This window comes from Larus michahellis, chromosome Z (assembly GCF_964199755.1).
Source record: "Larus michahellis chromosome Z, bLarMic1.1, whole genome shotgun sequence".
NCBI lineage: Eukaryota > Metazoa > Chordata > Aves > Charadriiformes > Laridae > Larus > Larus michahellis.
Window position 1 is genome coordinate 87,507,957 of NC_133930.1, and position 19,852 is coordinate 87,527,808.

Genomic DNA, 19,852 nt, shown 5'->3' on the forward strand with positions numbered 1-19,852 from the left:
ACCCCAGTCCTGCCCAGAACTCGCAACATTGAGTGTCCAGGACCCCAGGGCTGTGCATCTGCTGCTGGAGGAGACGCAGCCTTGGCCAGAGCGGCAGGAGGCCACCAGCCCTGCTGTTGGAGGACTCTGTGGGGCAGCAGCACGGGGCTTAGAAGCTATATGGGACAAGGAAAGTGCCTTGTGCTGAGACAGTCAGTGGCTGCAGGCGCTGCGATGAAGCTGACTGACGAGGTCCTGCTCTGCTGGGGACGCGGCATAATGCTGCCAGGCTGGCTAGTTGTGGTTCTGGGGGGTCCCTTCTAGCAGGAGATTACCCATTTTGTCAGGAATAGACCCCAGTGGGGGCTGCAAACCACCACCAGGCCAGCTTCACTCTTGCCATGTCAGGAACCCAGACCCAAGAGCAGTTAGCACCACTGCAGAGGGACACAGCCACATTTACCCCCGGGGAGCCCAAGAGGAGGTGAGCAGTGCATGGTGAGCAGAGCGCGTCCAGACCCTTTCCCCACGGCGCAAGGCAGGGGCTGCCGAGGGGCTCTGGGCAGGAAAGACGCCCAGCCCCACTCCCCATGGGCGAGGGGCACGCAGAGCCCACAGCATGGACCGACCCACAGGGCACGGACCCACAGGGCACAACGCTCAGGTGCGCAGGTCCCCCCGCTCCTCCCAGGAGCCAGCACCACTGCTGGTGCCTGGCTTTGACCCCGGAGACGCAGGGCACATCCTGGAGTGTGAACGCAGCCATGCCCCGTAGCAGAGTTATTAATTAACCAGCTGGATCCCAACAAATAGGCTTTGCTCTGAGAAGCAACCAATGAATTTGGTGGGTGTAAGTTTGGCTGTACTCGGTCCCACCACCAGCCCTCTGGGCACGTGCTTTTCCAGTCCGGGCTGACGTAAACCCCTGGGAAATTGGTTCTCGCCCCCAGCGCTCCCTGGAGAGCCATCACACCTTGAAACCCCCAATGCATGGCCAGGATGGGATGGGATGGACGAACGGACAGTCACCCAGCCATACTGCTGGTTTTTCGCAAGGACCCTCCACATTCCTGTATCCCCTGCAGAGCCACAGCCTTTGGCAGGGGTGACTTGTACTTCAAAGGACATCACCTTCACATAGTGAAAGCCAGTGGTTGTTTTCGTCCTGCCCTGACAAGCACTCCTAAAGTGCCCTTCAGACCCCTGCTGTACCCAGGAGGGTGACATTTCCACCTCTGCCAGGGGAGCGCACACTGCAGGGGCACCAGCAGCGGCGGTTGCTCAGCTCACAGCAGCTCCACAGCCCCGCTGTTGATGGCCCGTGGCTGGCAGATGCAGGGGCGAAGCTCGGACACATCTGCCGTGGCTGCCTCCTGACTCAGGTGGCCAGCTGGCTCTCTGCACCGAGCCCACTGGCAACAAGAAATAAAAATGAAATGTTGGGAATCAAAAAGCTTTGCACAGGATAGATGTGAAAACAGTGTTCGGGGAGGCTAATCCCATGGCAAGGTTTTTCCAGCTGTGATAGCATCAATGTGCTGCTAAGGCAAACTCCTGCAGGTTTGCACAGGAGGAAAGAAAAGCTGTCCCCAGTCCGGGCTGGAAGGCACCCGGTGTCACTGCTCCTCCGGGAGCAGCCCAGCCACCAGCCAGAAAGTGGAGGAAGATGTGGCATCCATTCATCTCTCTCATTTTAGCTTCCAGAAAGGCTTTGCAGAGCTCTGCAGGGTTTTCCAGGGGTGAAATGGTCTGCAGGTCTGTCTACAACAAACCACATGGCAAAAACAGAATTTACAGCTCAGTTTTCACCAGGGTGTCCAGATAACAGGAAAGATGCTGAGTCGGGCATGAAAGACTGATTAATTACTTTAACAATGTGAAACTCCAGGGTGAATCAAAGCATGGCAGAGCAAGGAAAGGCTCCAAGGCATCCCCAGGTCAGGTCACTGCAGCGTTTCAGAAGGAGCAGCAAAGGCGGGTGGGTGGTGGAGGAGAGCGGCGGGGGCAAAGCTGTGAGGAGCCGTCAGCAGCAGCAGGATGGTGTGCTGGCCTCCCCACAGCCACCCATGTTAGTAGCCTGCTGGAGGCGACACCTCAAATGCAGTAGGAAAATGGTTCAGAAGGAAAAGGAGGGATGTGAATGCTGTGACAGCTAAAGATGCCACGGCTAAGCCTGACACTGCCTGATGTGTTCACCTTCACAGCATGCACAAAGGGCAGAGAGCTGGCCAGGGCAGCTGTGAGGGGGCAGCACGGGCTGGCATTTCATGAAAAGAAGGGAATTAGAGGAAATACAGAAAATACTAAATGTAAATTACTTGCATGTGTGTATGAACAGTATCCAGTGTAAAACCAAGAAAATGAAATCGCTCCTTCTCTGCATGGCATGCCCTCAAGCCAGGCAATGAAGGGGTCACGTTCATGCTTAGAAATAGTCACTGCCATGTTTTGCATAGGGTGCTAATTAATAAGGTTATTTCTTGGGGTGGCTTACTGATACCCGTGCTCGGAAAGGTCTGAAGCAGCTGGCGCAGGCCAGCCTTAGGAGTGGATGGAGAGACCCAGTGCAGCCGCCAAGCTTGAATGACAAACAGGTCTGTCCGCTCAGCAATGGCTTCAAACTGCTTCAGTCTCTGCAGTGCCAGGGCCACTGGATGCCTCTCTGGATATGCAGCACAGTCTCCTGCCTGATCTCCTGGTGAGCTGCCCCCATGAAACCCCGTAGCTTACCCCAGACTTCATGGTCCTGCCCCAGTCCCTCCAGTTCTCCCGCAGAGTTCCCAGTTTCCTCCTATGTCCACAAGTGCTGGCTGAGCAGGACCTGGCTGGTGCTCCGGGTGACTGGGTGCTGCTCCAGTGGGCAGGCTGGCAGAGCCAGCAGCACTGGCAGCGCCGGCAGCGGTTGCAGGCAGGCTTTCCCTTTCCCTCGCAGGGACCCTGGTCCTGGTCTCCCTCCTTCGCCCAGTTTGAGCAACTGGGAGTGCTGCCAGGCTGGGGTGAAAGTGGACAGAGGTTTCGCCCACATTTGGGCAGAGACAACAGAGGTGGACAGACAAGACCCAGACGTCACAACCTTCATCCCTGCAAGGAGGGACGGGATGTGTGTCGCAGACACTCCTGACACCCACGGGGTGGTGTCCTGACCCTCCTGACACTCGTGGGGAGGTGAGGTACCATGACTGTGCTCCCCCTACTCAAAGAAACAGCGTTGGGTGCTCTCTCCTGCCCTCTGCCCCCAACTTGCTGACTCAAAAAACGCAAGGGCTTGGAAATGTTGGACCACTTTGATTAGCACTCTGTGTCTGGAGATGTGAGACACATTTCTACAGCCTTCAGGGCGAGAGGTGGATGGGTAGAGGACCAGGACCTTGCCAGCACCCCGTGGAGGGGAGGGCTGCGTTGCACACTCAAGTCTTACAAGACGCCCGGTCAGTGCCCTCACCCGCTCTGTCCTCATCCCCAGGGAACACTTCAGTGAGACGTGCACCTCCTTCGACACTGAATGCAGTCATCCACAAGGCAGCGACTCACGGGGAATCAAGCTCCATTTGTTCTCTGCTCACAAAATGCCTGTGTTTTTAAAACAAAGCACACAATCCCATGATGCCAGGACCCGTGGCTCTGAGCAGCGCTTGAGGCAGGGGATCCAGAGGAGGACACCGCGGGTGTCAGGGGCTGTCTCAAGTGCAATCCCATTTCTGCCCGGCCTGACAACTCAGTTTTGACCAGTGCAGGAGCTGAGGAAAGAGAAGGCTCAGGGGACCTGTCCCTGTGTATAAACACGTGGTGGGGGAATGGAGATGTGGAAGCAAGGCTCTTCTCAGCAGTGCCCAGCGGCAGGGCGATGGGCACACACTGAGACACAGCAAATTCCACTGAAACAGAAGAAAAGTGTTTTTTCGCTCTGAGGGTGGCAGAACACTGTAACCGGCTGCCAGAAGAGGTCGTGGAGCCTCCATCCATGGAGATACCCCAATTCCAGGTGGACACCATGCTGGGCAACCGGCTCTAAGTGACTCTGCTTTGAGCAGCGGGTGGGACAAGGTGACCTCTGGAGGTGCCTCCAGCCGCAGGGACCCTGTGGCTCCGAGTTGCACCCTGCCGCAGAGGACACCAGTACGATGCAGCGCAAGAGCACAGCACTGACAGCAACCTTGCCTCCGGAGGGACTGAGGAGGCATGTCCGTTCTAAGAGGCAGCGAGTGTCTCGCCCCAGTGGGCTGTGACTTGTGAAGCAAACAGGCACGTAGAGCTGGGCTGCCGCCGGCTCGTATGATGCAAAAGGATTTTGTCACCAAACTACACGAGTGACGTGATCCAGAGGCGCAGGGCTGAGTCTGTAAGCAAAATATCCTCAGGTCTGGCAGGAGAGGCTGGGTTCATCCCACTGGAGCTGGCTGCCAGCTGCAAGCAGGGAAGCATACATGCCCTTGTCCCTGCCTGGATCAGCTTGTCACAAGCTCTTGCCACTGAGCAGTGATTTTCTGAGACATCGTAGACCATGCACAGGGTGCGGTTACTGAGCAGTTCCCACAGAGCCCTTTGGCTGGAGTGGGTGGCCCAGGAAGGTGGTGACAAGCCAAGGCACAGGAGGAAAGGATTTCTGCACATTTATAGTTAGGACTTTGAGTTCGAAGCCAGACAACAAAGGAGACAGTTTATAGATGCTCTGCCCATTTAAGTGCATTGGTAAAACCAGTTTTGCCAGGACTGTGTGTTTTGTTTTGTAAATAAATCCTCCATGAGGGTCTCTGCTTTGCTTGTACTGGTGCCACTGGAGGAACTGGGCAGCGTTCAGATGTTGCCACAGCACGTGGTGTGCTGGCTCTGGCAACACAAGACACCAGCATCTCCCGAATGAGCAACACCAGTGTTCACTGGGATGAGCAGGGAGGGCAGCAGGAAGGTGAAAGGAGAACCCTTGCAGCCACTGCGCCGCAAGATTACCACGGAGATGTCACACTGGAGAGCATATACTCCTGACACAAATCCTTACATGATCAGGGAGGGAGATAAGATGTCAGCTCTAATGATAACCCAGCTCAATAAAATAAAATAAACTTCAAGCAATTATTAAAAAATAAAATGGATTCTGCTGGTGTAATCTGACAACATACTGACGGTGGGAGCAGACATGCTCATGATAAAGGAAAATCCCACCAGTAGAGTACAGTCTCATTAGATAAGGTGATACCTTACATAGCACAGCTGATTCGTGGCAGAGAAAAGTACTGCAAGTCCCTGTCCTCTGAGTTTGCTACAAAACTCCCATTAAGATCAGAGGGTTGTGCACTCTGCTCTCTCCAGCCCCCTTGTTAAAGGTTCCATCAGATAACAAAGGCTCTTATCTCGCAGGACAATAACAGGGAAGAAGCCCCACGGCCGACAGACCCTTTCTTTTCCCAGCAGGTCCAGCACAGTGGACCAGGCTCTGCCCCATGGCCACATCGCAGCTGCCAGACCGGAGTCACAGCCTGTGCCTGCGGAACGTCCTCTTTTTAAACTCAGAACCTGCCTGGTGTCTGTGCTGCAATCCATCCCCATCTCCTGTGTGGCACAAGCCTGTAGAGCACCTGCTGTGGAGCAGCAGAAGGAACCCTGGCTAGATATTCTGGGACATTAAACTCCACTTTCCCTACATCCAGAGATGTGTTTTCTTTACTGGTATGACTCTGCTCATTCCCGGAGATAATACACCTGTTTTACCCCATGTGCCTATACAAGCTCATATCTTCTTTTTGTGTTGTTTTCTTCCTCCCCCTGCCCCCCCACCCCCCACCCCAAACCTAGCTGTGTTCATTTTGTGATTATAAGGCAGATTCAGATCAGGTCTCCAGCAAATTAAAATCTGGCTATTAACAAGCAAAGTCAGTTTAGCGCTGGTGGAGGCTTTACTCTGCCAATGGAAACCTCCCAAAGTAGTCCCTTGAAGCTCTGAAGTGGAAACTCCCATCCTAAGACACTACCCAATACCTGCAGCATCAGTTACCGGCTAGAGGTGGCAATCCTTCTCCATCAGTGAAACTTGGACCACCAGCCCAGCCTAGACCCTTGCTGTGATGTGTCAGAACAGGGCTGCTCTGTAGTGTCTCCTCAAGCAGCTGAGCAGAGGGACCTTTGGAAGATGAATGCTGTTCCTGGAGCTGCAAGTTGGGTGGCTCGTTCCTCTTGGCTGGCACTGTCTCACTCTGGCTTTGGAGTAGACATAAACTGCCTAGAGACACTGGTTGGGTCCCAGTAGCGTGTATAATCATGGCTCCGCTGTGCCTCCTCGGCCAGCAGAGACAGAAGTGCCTAAATGGTGCCACAGAAGATAGAAGTGAAAGAGCCCAGAGATCAGAAAACAGTTCTGGTCAGGAACCAGGTTGGGTGATCACAGCAAAACCAAATCTGGGAGGACCCATCACCCTGTATGCTGGTCCAGAAACCCACCATGTCCCAACGAAAGTGTTATAGGTCATCACCAACCCAACTTTAATAACACAAATGGCACAAAGCCATGTCTAAAAGGTGGTTAATGTAGCTCCCACTCCACCTTGCTTACTTAGATTACCAGGTCCTTGGCTGATTGGTGATGATATTATATAGCATTACACATTTATAGCATAACAGCGGTACTGCTTGTTCAAAGGTATGAAATTATCACTGTGATGATGGACACAGTGTCATAGTTTGCAGTATTTGGTAGTAGCCCCTCTGTCGGTTCTGGAGAAGACAGCAGGGCTTGCAGATAATACCCTGATGTTGCAAGGAATTTGAAAAAAAGTGCAAAGGAACACAAATAAATGTATGCAAACGTATATACACAGATACGTGTGTGTGCACGTATACCTTGTCCACACCAGGGTGCCCCTGGAACCACGGGCGGCTTCATATTGGCATGCATACTTGTAGACACACACACACACACACACACGTGTGAATGACGGACAGAGGGATGCACCCAAACTGTTTGTTCTGTCCTTACATTTGCCTGCTCTGCTCTTGTGAGACACCAGCGCACTGACATCTGTAAGAATCCAGCCAGATTTTATTAAAACATCATCTTAGTTTAAAAAATCTTTTAAAAGCCCTGCAGGATTCTTGAACATTTCAGTCCCCTGCCAGCTTGCAGGAACAGAGCAGGCAGGTAGATTGGTGGCAGGCGTGCTCTGAATGCAGACGTCTGCAAGCTGTAACACAGCAGGAAGGTCTCCTCTGCCGTCCACCAGCGTTCCATTTCTTGGGATTTGCAGTCTCCATACCAACTCCCGTGGCATTACTGATCTCCAAAAGACCTACGGAAAGGTCCGATCTCCCACTCTGTGATGCAACCCACCTTTCCCCTCTCCCATCCTTAAATGTCCCCATGAGGATCCCAGCCAGGCTGCTGCCCCCACCCTGCGGGATGCCCAGATGCAGGCAAGGCGGTCCAGGCACCCACAGACCCTGCTTCCCCAGGGTGCCGATCCAGCAGCTCGAAAGGCCGGGAGCCTTTACCTCCTGCAGCCAGCGCTTGGGCCTGGGGCCATGTGTCCTGTGCAAGGACGGCAGGCAGCATGCAGAGTGACTTCTTCGAGGGATCCCCACCAGCGGTGCCTGCAGGACCAGGCTGTTGCGGCTCCTCCTCTCTGGGGTCCTGCCACCCGCCCCAAGCACCGACGGCAGCAGGATGGGTGCTGCCAGGGGCAGCCACGCTGCGGGATGTGTTCCTCTGAGGCAGAGGTGGTGGCACGGCACAGAGTGACAGCTCCCGCCCAGGCCTCCAAACCAGCTGGCTCTCAGGACAGACGTGCTGCTGTTCTTGGTGGGCATGGCAAAGCTCTCTGAGAGGGGAAACCCACCCCTGAAACTTTACAACCATTTACCGTCCGCTCTCACAAGCTGCTGGTCCAGCCCCAGCCTGAATGCGGCCCAGGCAGGAAAGACTTAATTTCCTTTCTAGTAATTGCCCTGAAAGGGATGTCAACAATACATATTGGTTTAGTTGCTCTGAGATGTTTATGCTTTTCAAGGGCTCTCTTAGCTTCCCATGGAGGCTGACAAGGGAATACAGACAGAACAAGGGAACGGCCCGTGGAATGTTCTGGACCACAGACGGCATGCTTGGTGCATAAAAGGGGGCTGCCCAGGGGCAGGTGTGATGAGAGTGCGTTGTGTCCTTCTTGTTGTTATTTTCCTTTTCTGTTATTGTTGTATTAAACTGTCTCAGCCCACGAGGGTTTTTTTCCCTTTTCCCTCCTTTTTTCCCCACCCTTCTCAGGGAAGGGGGAGAACTGCTCGACCAGCTGCGTGGTTCTGGCTGCCTGGGGTTAAACCAGGGCATCATCGTCGCAAGGGACGAGAGGGCGACTGGCGGCCGCCGCGCTGCAGAGGGGCTGTCGGCCGCCCGCGGTGGGCTGGCACCAGGCCGCGCGTGCCCCCTCCACGCACGCGCTGCACCGCTGCCTTGCCCTGGCGCTCCACGTGCGCCCTGCGCGTGCGCCCCGCGCGCGTGCGTTCGTGTGTGCCCGCCGTGCGCCCGCCTGCGTGCGCTCCCGCGTGCGTCCCTGCGCATTCCCGCCACGTCCGCCGCGCACGCCCGCCCCGTGCCGGCGCTCCCGTCCCCCGCCCCCCGCCTGCGGGGCTGGCGCTGCCGGTGCCGGAGCGGCCGCCCGGGGTCGCTGCGGGTCGGGCCGGGTCGGCGGCGCGGCCATGGCGGTGTTCGTGACGCGGCGGATCCCGTCCGAGGGGCTGCGGGTCCTGTCGCAGGCCGGCGGGTGAGCGCGGGGACGGGCCGGTGGCGGGGCCGGTGGCGGTGCGGTGCGGTGACGGTCCGCGCTGCCGCCGCAGGTGCCGCGTCCAGCAGTGGGACTCGGAGGAGCCGGTGCCGCGGGCCGAGCTGCTGGCCGGCGTGGCGGGGAAGCGGGGGCTGCTCTGCCTGCTCTCGGACCGCATCGACCGCGAGGTGCTGGAGGCGGCCGGTGCGTGCGGGCTGCGGCCCCCTGCCCTCCCCTCCGCTTCCCACCCTTGCCCTTACCCCTACCCTTACCTTCACCCCTACCTCTTCCCTTCCCGTTCCCTTTCCCCTCCTTTGCCCCCCCGTTCCTCCCCCACTCCCGTTCCCTGCCCGCCCGGTCCCCCGGGTGACCCTGGGCAGCCTCGTGCCGGTGGTGTCTTGCAGGGCCCAGCCTGAAAGTCATCAGCACAATGTCAGTGGGGTTCGACCACCTGGCCCTGGACGAGATCAAGAAGCGGTAAGGCTGGCCCGGCTCTGTGGGGTGGACCTGGCCGGGGGAGGTGGCAGGGAAGGAGGGCGAAGCTCAGCAGTCGCTCATCCCAGAGAGATGGAGGTCACCTTGGCACAGGCCTGGCGGGTGGGCTTTTGTGGAGCATGGGACTGGACAGGATTTGCCACCGGCACTTTGCTCTTGCTGGGGTATGGCTATGGTCACCCCCAACCCAACTGGGGCTGGAGGAGCGTTCGGGTGCTTGGGTGGGGCTGGGATAACACCCCCAGCTGTGGTTGAGAAGAGTCAAGTCAGGAAGTGTGGCATCAGCAACTTGCCTGGAAATTTTGAGGTAGCAGCCCAGGCTGGCAGCATTGACCCTGGAGTGCTGTGCTTGCCTTACAGAGGGATCCGCGTGGGCTATACCCCCGATGTCCTGACTGACGCCACCGCAGAACTCTCTGTCGCTTTGCTTCTGGCCACATGCCGCCGGCTGCCAGAGGCGGTGGAGCAGGTGAAGAAGTGAGTATGGGCAGCTGCCAGCCAGAGCAGGGGCTGGCTGCTGAGCCGGCAGCCCCAGGTGGAGAGCCGCAGGAGAACGTGTGCCACACTGGACAGGTGAAGCCAGAGTTGCACCGAACATCTTGCAGGCCAAGGTGGAGTCCCCTGCAATTCCGTGGCTGCAGATGTGCTGTGAGAGGGGCTGTGAGAGGGGCAGAACTCCCCTCGGTATGCTAGGGAGAGGACCTGCGGGAGAGGGCACTCAGGGCCACTACAGACTCCTGGAGGAGCGCACACATGGCAGGTCTGGCCAGAGCTCACTGACTGGCAGTCGCCCCAAGGCTGTGGTTAGCAATGCCTAAATTAAATCAACCCCAAGGCTGCTGCTGCTGTGCATCTGAGGTCCAGGCAGATTCCTGCAGGCAACCACCGAGGTCCCTTGAAGCCGGAAGCTCGTGGAGGCTGGTTGTAAGACCATCTGTCTGTGCCAGAGGGGTTGGCTGCCCACAGCATTGCGCTCTGGCGCTGGGCCCTGAGCAGGCTCTACCCTGCTGAGGTCTGACATCTGTTTCTGTCTCACTCTCTTTGCTAGTGGTGGCTGGACAACGTGGAAGCCCTTATGGATGTGTGGCTATGGTCTATCTGATAGCACAGTGGGCATCATAGGTCTGGGGAGAATAGGTAAGTGCGTGTCAGGTGCAAGATTCGTGATGACAGGGTGGTTTTGGGGCTTCAGCCAAGGAGGTTTCCCAGCGCTCACCTCTTTAAAATATGAGAGAACAACGAGGAGAGCTGGGTAGAGCCTTTCCAAACAGCAATCCTGACTTATCAGGACAGACCGTAAAGTTTAAAGCATTCAAACACATCCAGTACATCTGAATGCTACAGCAAACTGGACATCGTCCTCTCGGCTTTCAGTTAAACAAATGCCCTGACAAAGTCCAAGATGACGTGCTTGTCTTCCATTCAGTTGTGGACTTTTGTCAGCAGATGGCTATTTCTTTCCTCACTTTCCAGTTTGCTCCCAAGGGTAGCTTCAGGTTTAATGTCCCGCAGCTCGCTTTCTGCAGTTCCAGTGTGGTGGGGAGGTCATTCCTGCTTGCGTGAGGAGCAGCAGAAGACATACACCCCTTGCCCCGTGCCTGCCATGCTCCAGGCTTGGAAGCAGCGTGGCAGGAGTGATCCCACCACAGCCACCCTTCATCAAGCGATGTGTCCTGCTGGCTGCTGCGCTGCCAGCCGCACCAAGTGCCAGCTTGCCAAGGACGGACTGCATGGAGAGCCCTCAGGGGCGCCCACAGCCCGGCATCCGTCTCTGCGGCATGCCTTGTGCCAGTGCTGGTACAGCGGCTGGACAGTCGTCTCTCTCGCTCCTAGGACAGGCGATCGCCCGCCGCCTGAAGCCATTTGGGGTCAAGAAGTTTTTGTATACTGGCAGTCGCCCAAAACCAGAGAATGCTGCGGAGTTTGAAGCCGAGTTTGGTAAGAAAGGCACCCAGAACAGTGGTGGCGGTCATTGGTCTGCTGCAGGGCAGCACCGGCTGGGATGGCTCCAGGGGTTGTCACCCCACAGGGGTGGGACGGTGGAGGGAGGGAGTGAGCTGGAGGTTCTGGGTGGCTCCTTGTGGGGACACCAAAGGAGGGAATGGCGGACCCAAACACTTCCCATGCGGCGGCAGCAGGGAAGGAAACCTGCCTCCTCTGAGCCACGTGGTGTCAGCGGGAGGCTGGACACATCGGGGCTGTACCTGACCACCTGCCACAGTCGCGGTCTGTCACTGGTTCTGCTGCTTTTGTCTTTCACCTTCCACCTGTGTCTGTCCATTTGTGATTTCCAGTTAGTTTCATCCCCACAAGGAAGTGGAACCTAACGGACAGAGGGGAGAAAGTGGTGGCTGCCCCTGGGAGGTGGGGAAGGGTCTCGTGGGGCATCCCCATCTCCCTGCGGGGAGGAGGGGACAGGCTGACCGCAGATCCTCACTGAGAGCAAATGTTGGTTGCTGGACACAAATGTCAGCTTTAACCTCCTGCTTTAAAGTTAATGTCACAGTCCAGCCAGGCTCAGTGTCTCTGAGCTGCTGAACGGGACTGTTCTGTGGGCCTGTTAGAGTCCCGAGACGTGCATCAAGTGCTAATTTTTCAATCCAAAGCCAGCACATTTCCAATTCATACTTTTGTTGCACAAAGTCATTGGCAGAATTTTTTTGCTCCTTGCACTTTCCTCTAATTTCCAGGAGTGTAAGTGGCACAGCTCGTTATCTGTAGGTAGTGTATAGAGATATTTAATGCTGGTGTAAACTGCTGCTGCCGTATTTTGCTGTCTGAGCATGAAATACATACCAGAGCCTCCTTTGGGCCAGGTGGCTGAAGCATCATTAGATTCCCAAATGGGCTGATTTTAATTTAAAAGTGAAACAAAATGCTACAGTAGTGTCTGTAAGAACATGCGTGATTTTTCTTTGGTGTTTGCTGGTCCTTGTTTCTCCCCGTCTGTGGAGAAGGGTCAGCCAGGTCTCTCCGGAGCAGCACTCACTTGCTAACGAATCTCAGGGATGAGAGAAGCTGGTGGGCTGTGTAGGGGAGGTCCCCGAGCAGAGCTGCCACCTGTGTTTCTCCACTCAGTCCCGCTCTCGAGGCTGGCCGAGGAATCGGACTTTGTTGTGGTGACCTGTGCTTTGACTCCGGCCACCCAGGGAATGTGCAACAAGGACTTCTTCGCCAGAATGAAGAAGACCTCCGTGTTCATCAACACGAGCAGGTAATTGCAACACAGTCTCCTGCACAGCCGTGGCTGCAGGGGGATCCGGAAGACTGTGTACAGCCATCACGGCTGCAGCTGCCGGCACCGTCTGTCCGGTGTGGGGCCGGTGGCCTCCGGCCCACGATCTTGGCATCAAGCCAAAGGCAGAATAAGGTGTTGAGGGGGGCGAAAGCCTCTGTTCCTCTCTGGGGACCTGTGTCCTGCCCCGTGGGGTGGACAGACGGGTGAGTGTTGGGTGACGGGCGGGAGAGGCTGAGGGGTTGCCCAGGAGAGGGCTGTGACCGCCGTAAGCTTTGTTCTTGGGATGGAGGCGTCTGTGACAGGGCTCCTTGGCCGAGTCTGGCAGTAGCCCCCCATTCCTGTCACCTTCTTGTGGTGTGGGGCAGAACCTGGGACACCCCACACACGGCATCTGCCTGGCATGCCACGGGCTGCTGCAATTCCCTCTGTGGCTGCCTGTGCTCGGACACCCGTCCCTGCTGCTGGCTGGCGGGTGGCCTAGAGCAGGAGCAGCGTTTTGCGCCAGGAGGGGCACCCGGACGGGGTCTGACCTCTGCTCGGGCAGCCCTGGGGACCCGGGTGCCACTGCCCGGCCTGTCCCGTGTGGCCCGTGCCCTGGCCGTGCGTCCCTGGGAGGCCATGGGGCCCCTGAGCAGCGGCGTGGCCTCTCCCTCTGTTTGCCAGGGGCGCTGTGGTGAACCAGGAGGACCTGTATGACGCCTTGGCCCATGGGCAGATCGCAGCAGCAGGCCTGGACGTCACAACGCCGGAGCCGCTGCCCACTGACCACCCCCTGCTCTCCCTCAAGAACTGTGGTAAGTGTCCGGCAGCGCAGCCAGCCCCACTCCGTTCCAGCAGCGCACACCGGGTGCCTGCTGCTCCTGCAGCAGGCAGCCTGCTCGCTGGCGAGATGAGGATTCCCTGTCCCGGGAGCTGGATGGTACGAACAAGCGCTGAGACGTGGAAGGACAAGGAGGTTGGATGTATTTAGCAGAGTGTAGGTCACTGTCATACAACATGGGGAGCTGTTAGATGGGAAGATTTCAGTAACATGATGTAAAACAAGTGTGGGAGGTATTTTAATTCTCCAGAAAGCTGCTGAGATCAGCTCATTTTTTGACACCTTCCTGATGGATCTCCATTCGGTGGGCTGAGGCATGGGGTGAAGTTCATGGAGGAGTCTGATACCAGCAGGTGCCTCAATGAGAAACCAAATCCCTGCTCGTGCCCTGCCGAGCTCTGGTGTTCTGTAAGCTCCTGGGCATGTACTCCGCTAGAAAATCTTCCAATGTGGATAAAAGGGTGGGTGCTGAGTCTGCCCAGAAGACTCTCGGCCTCGGGAGCATGGCAGCTGCTGCAGGACTGGCTTGCTAGCCTCACCGCTGTGGGTCCAGGCTGCCAGGCGCAGGCTCAAAAGACGTGCTCAGGAGCAGGGTTCATGGAAGCAGTGTGTTGGGTGTTCAGGCTTCTGCATTGCCTGCAGGTGCTCTGTACTGTAAAACAGATGCTGCAGTGCAGGCTTTTATCCATAACTTAGGCAAATAATCTCCATTACTAATGTTATAATAATTGACCACTAAAGCAGCTCTGGCTCATTCCTTTGCCTTCTGTAAAAGGAGCCTTTTCACATCGGTGGATGAAAATCCCTGCCTGACTTTGCCAGCTCTGCTGCGCGGGGGCCGTTTGCCTCCACACATGCCCTGCAGTGCACCCAGCGGTCTGTAAAACACGATGTTTCACAGCAGTCTTCAGGCTCTTGCCCCAGTAGATGTTGGTTCATGCCTGTCACTGAGCAGAACCTCCTAAAGCTGTGTGGCAGTCAGGCAACAGCATGCAAATTTCATGTGTGTTTGGCTGCTACAGGGATAGTATTTTATATCTGCCACTGACTCTCAGTCCATGCAGGAAAGTGAGTGTCAAGCCTGAACACAGAAAGGAGGATCCACTCTTGGCTGACTGTGGCCTGGAGGACTTCAAAAATAGCTCAGTTAGCCACTTACCAGATGTCTTTTCCAGTGCTTGGCAACTGATGATTTTGTTTCATGCTCCATGTCCAATGTCGGCTCCAGGTGGAGCGGCAGCTGATGCAGGACCTGGGTTGCCCCCATGGGAAGAGCCCTAAAAGGGGCTGTAAGAGATCAGTGAAGGTAAGAAACGAGCGAATAACCCTCCCTGTCCCCTGCAGTGATCTTGCCGCACATCGGGAGTGCCACCTACGCCACGAGGAGCACCATGGCGGTGCTGGCAGCCAACAACCTGCTGGCCGGGCTGCGAGGGGAGCCGATGCCCCAGGAGCTGCAGCTGTGAGGGCCGAAGCCCCACGCCTGCAGGGCAGCAGGACCTGCGTTACCTTCCCTAGAGGAGCCCTGCGGACCGGTCCTGTGCCTCCTCGTCTCTGCAGCAGTGCGACAGTGGGGCCTGCGGAGAGGGAACTGCACCGCAGCCATTAAAGAGATGCAGCGAATGTGTGGTGCCCGTTTCATTTGAGAGCAGGCTGCCCCCGGGTGCGTGGTGGAGCCCCCATGCGGTGCGGTGCTGGGGGCAGGGGGCTGCCAGTCCCATGGTCACATCACCACTGCTCTTGGCAGGCGAGGGACCGTGTTTGTCCCAATTCACAAAACACTTGCGGTGTCAGGACTGTCCTGTATTTTGCTAGTCAGCGTCTGTTGTACTGTAAGGCAGCTGCTGATGCAGCTCCCATCCTTGAAGCTGGGCTCCTGGTGTCACAGCTGGGGACAGGCAGTTCCGTACCCGAGTTCCCAGCTTGTAGCCAGGGAGGGTGGAGAAGTGGCCATGCAGGAGAGCTGCTGCCAGCCCACTGGTGAGCACGCATCAAAAGGCCACACTGAATCGGTGCCAAGGTGTGATTTTTCTATTCTTCAGGTGCCTAAAGAAAAGCAAAGAAGGCTTTGGCAGCTCCCCTGGCATCTCCAGCTCTGATTTTTGTACCTGTAACTCATTCTGGGGCACGGCTCTCAAGTGGGTTACAAACAGGAATGCACGCTGGGATGTTCTGACACCCCCCCACTGGTTCTTCCCCCCTCAGCTCTGCTCCTCTGTTCATTTTGTTCCCAGAGACGTGATGACACGTGTTAGTGGAAAGGGAAAACCTGAGTGGTGCCAAGCCTCTAGCTGCCAGGAGAGGCCTGGGTGGGCACATTCCAGGTACTTTGTGGGTTCTGTCTGTCCTGCAGCGACAGTCCTGCTTCTATAAATGGGGGCTGGAACCCATCAGCCCCCTGCCAGTCCAGGCCAGCAAGCTTCTGCTCCAACTGATGAAGAAGCCAGTGAGGTGTTCTCCTTGGATTGCTCCTGTCTGCTGCTTTCCATGCCCTGTTTGAGGGCCACGTGCCCTGATGACATTGTTCCCTTAGAGAAAAGACAAAGGTGTCTGTGACACCACGTTGCAGTGGCTGGAGGAAATTAACACATTTAATTCTTCTCAGAAATCCTGCTTTGAATGTGTGTGTGTTTGGTGTGATCCCCCAGCATCTTTCTGCCACGGTCACAGCTTCATGGTCTTGGACCAGCAATTTTCCCACCCTCCCACACAGCCAGCACGCAGGAGCCGTTTTGAAAAGGTCACTACACAGCAAAGGAGAACACCCAACAAATTCTCAGAATGAAAGGCAAGGATTTGATGTGTAGGATCATTGCATTTTGAAATCAACAGCAAAATGTGTTAAACAAGCACAGGCACGTTATTTCGCTGGAGCCCTGCCAGAGGCTTGTCCTGTGCCCAGCCCTGTGGTGACAGCAGTGCCACTGCTGGACACATCTGCGAACCGCGAGCTTGTGTTCCCCACGTATGAACACATGTATGATGAGGAAGCCAGCTCAATTTAATGGCTTTTCATGTTCTGCCTAGGTGGGGTGGTGGGGAAGCCTTTGCCAGTGCAGCCTGCAAGGGCTGGTGGGGCCAAGTCCGGGGTCTGGTTGGCCCATCCCTGCCCGACGGTGGCAAGGCTGTTTGGGGCACGTGCTGGCCTTGCTGCGGTCCCATCCCCTCCTGCCCTCCTGGCGCCCACGGCCACGATGCGGGTGGGGCAGCCCTGCTGCCGCCCACGGGATCTGCTCACAGACCTGCCGTCCGCGGCCAGCCCCGTGGGTGCCCCCACCATGTGGTGCAGAGATCACTCTCACCAGGTCCAAAACAGCCTCGTCCCAGCTCCATGTGCTCCCAGTCCTTGTGCTGGGCAACATGGTGAAAAGCAGACCCGGATTCACGGAGGTCCCTGCGAGCCATGGCTCTCAATTGGCCATCCGGCTCCCCCAGCCTCATCACTATTCTCACCGGGTTTTGGCATTCAGAGCAGCGTATGGAACAAGGGACAGCCTTGTTTCCAAGGCCACAGGACGTGTGGAGAGGAGGAGGAGGTGAGCGAACATTTCAGCTCGCCTGACCCCAGGGGAATCCATGCCATGGGCACAGAATGCAAAGCCCCTCGCCACATTCAGCCAGGGCAGGTGCTGATTCTGCCGAGCAGTGACGAGCTCTGCCAGCAGCAGCACCTGCACCAGCCACCAGCTGCTATCGCCTCATCTTTGTCTGCTGTTTCCTCCAAAGCCAAGACTGGAGCAGCTCTGTTCACCCGACGGGCACAGGAACCGATCCATGTGCTCCACAGCAGCACACGTAAAAGTAACCCAGGAGCTTCTGCCTTTGGAGGAGCCACATGCAATTGGGACTAAGCATGATTAGAGATGGTGGCTCGCAGTTTGAAGCAAGGTTGAGAAGCTGTCCTCAGCTTCACCCTGGGATTTCTGCTCTGTGCGTGTGGTGGGTGGGCACGGGCACCCTGCTTCCAGCCCTGCGGGCTCCAGCGTGATCTCCTGACCAGCCCTGCCAGGGCCCGGCACCCTCCAAGTCTGTTCTTACGGGTAATCCACACTGTGAGGGTTTGGTACTTAATACCAAATTCACTTCTCTGTAGGCATTTGATGTTACACTGGATTTTGATTTAGCAGAGTGATACAGCAAGGTACTGAAATTGCAGTACAAGCACAGCACTGTGATTGTGATATACGGTGGGATTGCAGTAGAAATGTGATGCCCGTCTCCGGTCTCTGAATACTCCACCATCGCTGCGCTGGGCTCCAGACGCCGTGAGGGAGCACGTGGGCTGGAGCAGCTCCAGCCTTTGCCCTCTCCAGTGCTCTTTTTGCCGTCATTCCGTGCTCACACTCTGTGTTGGGCTGAGACAGCTGAACCTCCCCGTGGAGTTCCTCTGGCGATGTCCAGGGTGAAGAGAGACACAAGCAGCTGATCCACCCAGCTGACAGGTGCGTTTGTACAGGGGCCCCTGTCCCTTTGCATCAAGATCAGCCCAGTTGCCTCTGCAGCCACCCATGTCTTCTCTGCGCCTCCCTGCCGTGGCTCTGCACCTCTGGCCATGCCGCACGCCCGGCCACACCACAGCCCCGTCCAGCGCCCCCACACCCAGGGAGGAAAGAGCCTTCCCAGGCAGCCCAAAGGCTTCCGCCACACCTCGGGTCTTGGTGAGAGCTGCTCATACCCATAGAAATCGCGCTGAAAAAGAGAAGTAACACAAGGCCTCGCTTGTTGGACAGATGCAAAACCAGTGCTTTTCTGAAATGACGGCGTAAGGGGAGGGGGGGCTGCAGTGGGCAAGAGGAAGGTGTGTCAGCCGCAGCTCAGGCCCTCCCCGGCAGTTCTCCCAGCAGCGCTGCCAACAGCTCCACTCTGCCAAGCCCTGGGTCCATGGGCGAGGAGAATGAAGAGCCTCGTGCTTCCTCTCGCAGCCTGGCCAGACCCCCCCCCGTGGTGCCCAGCGCCTGGCATCAGGCCTCTCACCCCAGCACATCGCCCAGCTGTGCTGCCGGGGGCCGCAGAGCCAGGAGGCAGCAAGGGTGCTGCTGCAGCCAGACGGAAGAGAAGAGCCTTGGAGAAACGCCCAGGACAGTAACCGGGCGTAACGTGCCTGAACTGCTCGATTTGCTGCTTGTTAATGTACAGCACAGGAAGGTTTCTGGCAGGGGTAAAAGGAAGTGCACAAGCCCACACCTCTGAGAGCCACAGTGTACCGTTTTCTCCAGCTCTCATCCCATATAAAAGCTGAGCAGGGTGCTGCATAATAATCCAAAATACTTCTTAAGTGACGAGAGGGAAGGGCAGCAGCTGGCAGTGTCCCAAGCCTGTTGCAGGGAGGGAGCTGAAACACAGAGAAAAGCCTGTGCTTGGGAATTACAGTTCATCTAGTACGTTCTGTACTTCTCTTTCTGTCCCACAACAAGTGTTCTTTTTGCTGAATTCTCTGCTTGAATTTCTCTTTATGTTAAATGAGCCATACTCTGAAAGCAATAATGGCTACTGGAAGATGTTCATTAATTAGTTATTGATGCTGGCCAGTTAAAGGAAGACCTTTGCTTCATGCCTCAGAGAGTATCTGACACGTTTATCAATACGTTTTGATTCACAAGCCTTGCTGATCACCGTGTGCCTGCCCATCAGAAGCAGAAAGTGTTTGGGAAGTTTCTAACGAGACCTCTGCTGACCAAGGAAAGGTTTGTAGCCGTGGTGGAAACAGGAAGGGTGTGGGCTCCTGGGCATCTCAACTGGCTGGAAAGTTCCCAATTGACATAACAGAAACCAGAAGGATTTACTTTGCTGTGAAAACCTTGGCTGTATGAAATGGGCACATGTCCATGCAGTTAGTTTGATGGTCTGTATGATTTTTGAGACCTGTTAGTTTGACACTAAAGATTCTGGTATTGGTGAAGTTACTGTCATGCTGATGGATGTTGACTAAATATTTGAGAAGTTATTGTGACCCCTAATGATGTGAGAAATAGTTAAGTGTAAATGAACTGGTATCCGAGCACTCGTATTACATTCCCCAAGTATATTAAGAAATAGACGCGAGCTTGTAAATAAGGCTGCTGAAGTGACCAAAGCACATTTCAGGTGTCATATCTTGGAATTTCTCCAAGACGACAATCATTTTGCTCTGCCAGCCACAGAAATCATCAGTATGTCCTTACTGAAATGATTTTGCTTTCTAAACATAGATACTTAAAAAATTGTAAATGATAAAATGCTAACCTCATCTCTCTGACCCTGCTTAAAGGAACCTGTAGTTTTTTAGGCAAGTCTGAGTGTGTCTGGTCAGAGCTGAACCTACTGACAGCAAAGGAGAGGTAGGCCTCGCCGCATCTCCATCCGAGGCCAAAAATACCTCTTAACAGGAATTCTTGCTCACTAAGTCCTGGATATACGGCACACCAGCAACCACCACTCAACTTTGTGGCACCAGCAGCCGCAGAGCAGGCCGGTGCGGAGAGCTGCAGCAGCCTCCGGGGCAGAGGAGCTGTGCTGAGCCTCCAGGTCACCGCAGCGTCTTCCCACGAGGGACTCGGAGACCAACAATGCAATGGATTATGGATTTTACAGATGTCATGTAGA

At 56.0% G+C, this 19,852-nt stretch overlaps 1 protein-coding gene across 1 annotated transcript; it reads left to right on the forward strand.

Annotated features, from left to right (window-relative positions):
- The first annotated feature begins 8,441 nt into the window (after positions 1-8,441).
- GRHPR (glyoxylate and hydroxypyruvate reductase) lies at positions 8,442-14,893 on the forward strand. Its single transcript, XM_074570381.1, has 9 exons — positions 8,442-8,717; positions 8,791-8,921; positions 9,122-9,194; positions 9,573-9,689; positions 10,261-10,349; positions 11,046-11,150; positions 12,291-12,426; positions 13,114-13,244; positions 14,615-14,893. The coding sequence occupies exons 1-9, from the start codon at positions 8,653-8,655 to the stop codon at positions 14,734-14,736; spliced, it is 969 nt and encodes a 322-aa protein (XP_074426482.1). The 5' UTR covers positions 8,442-8,652; the 3' UTR covers positions 14,737-14,893.
- Positions 14,894-19,852: the final 4,959 nt, after the last annotated feature.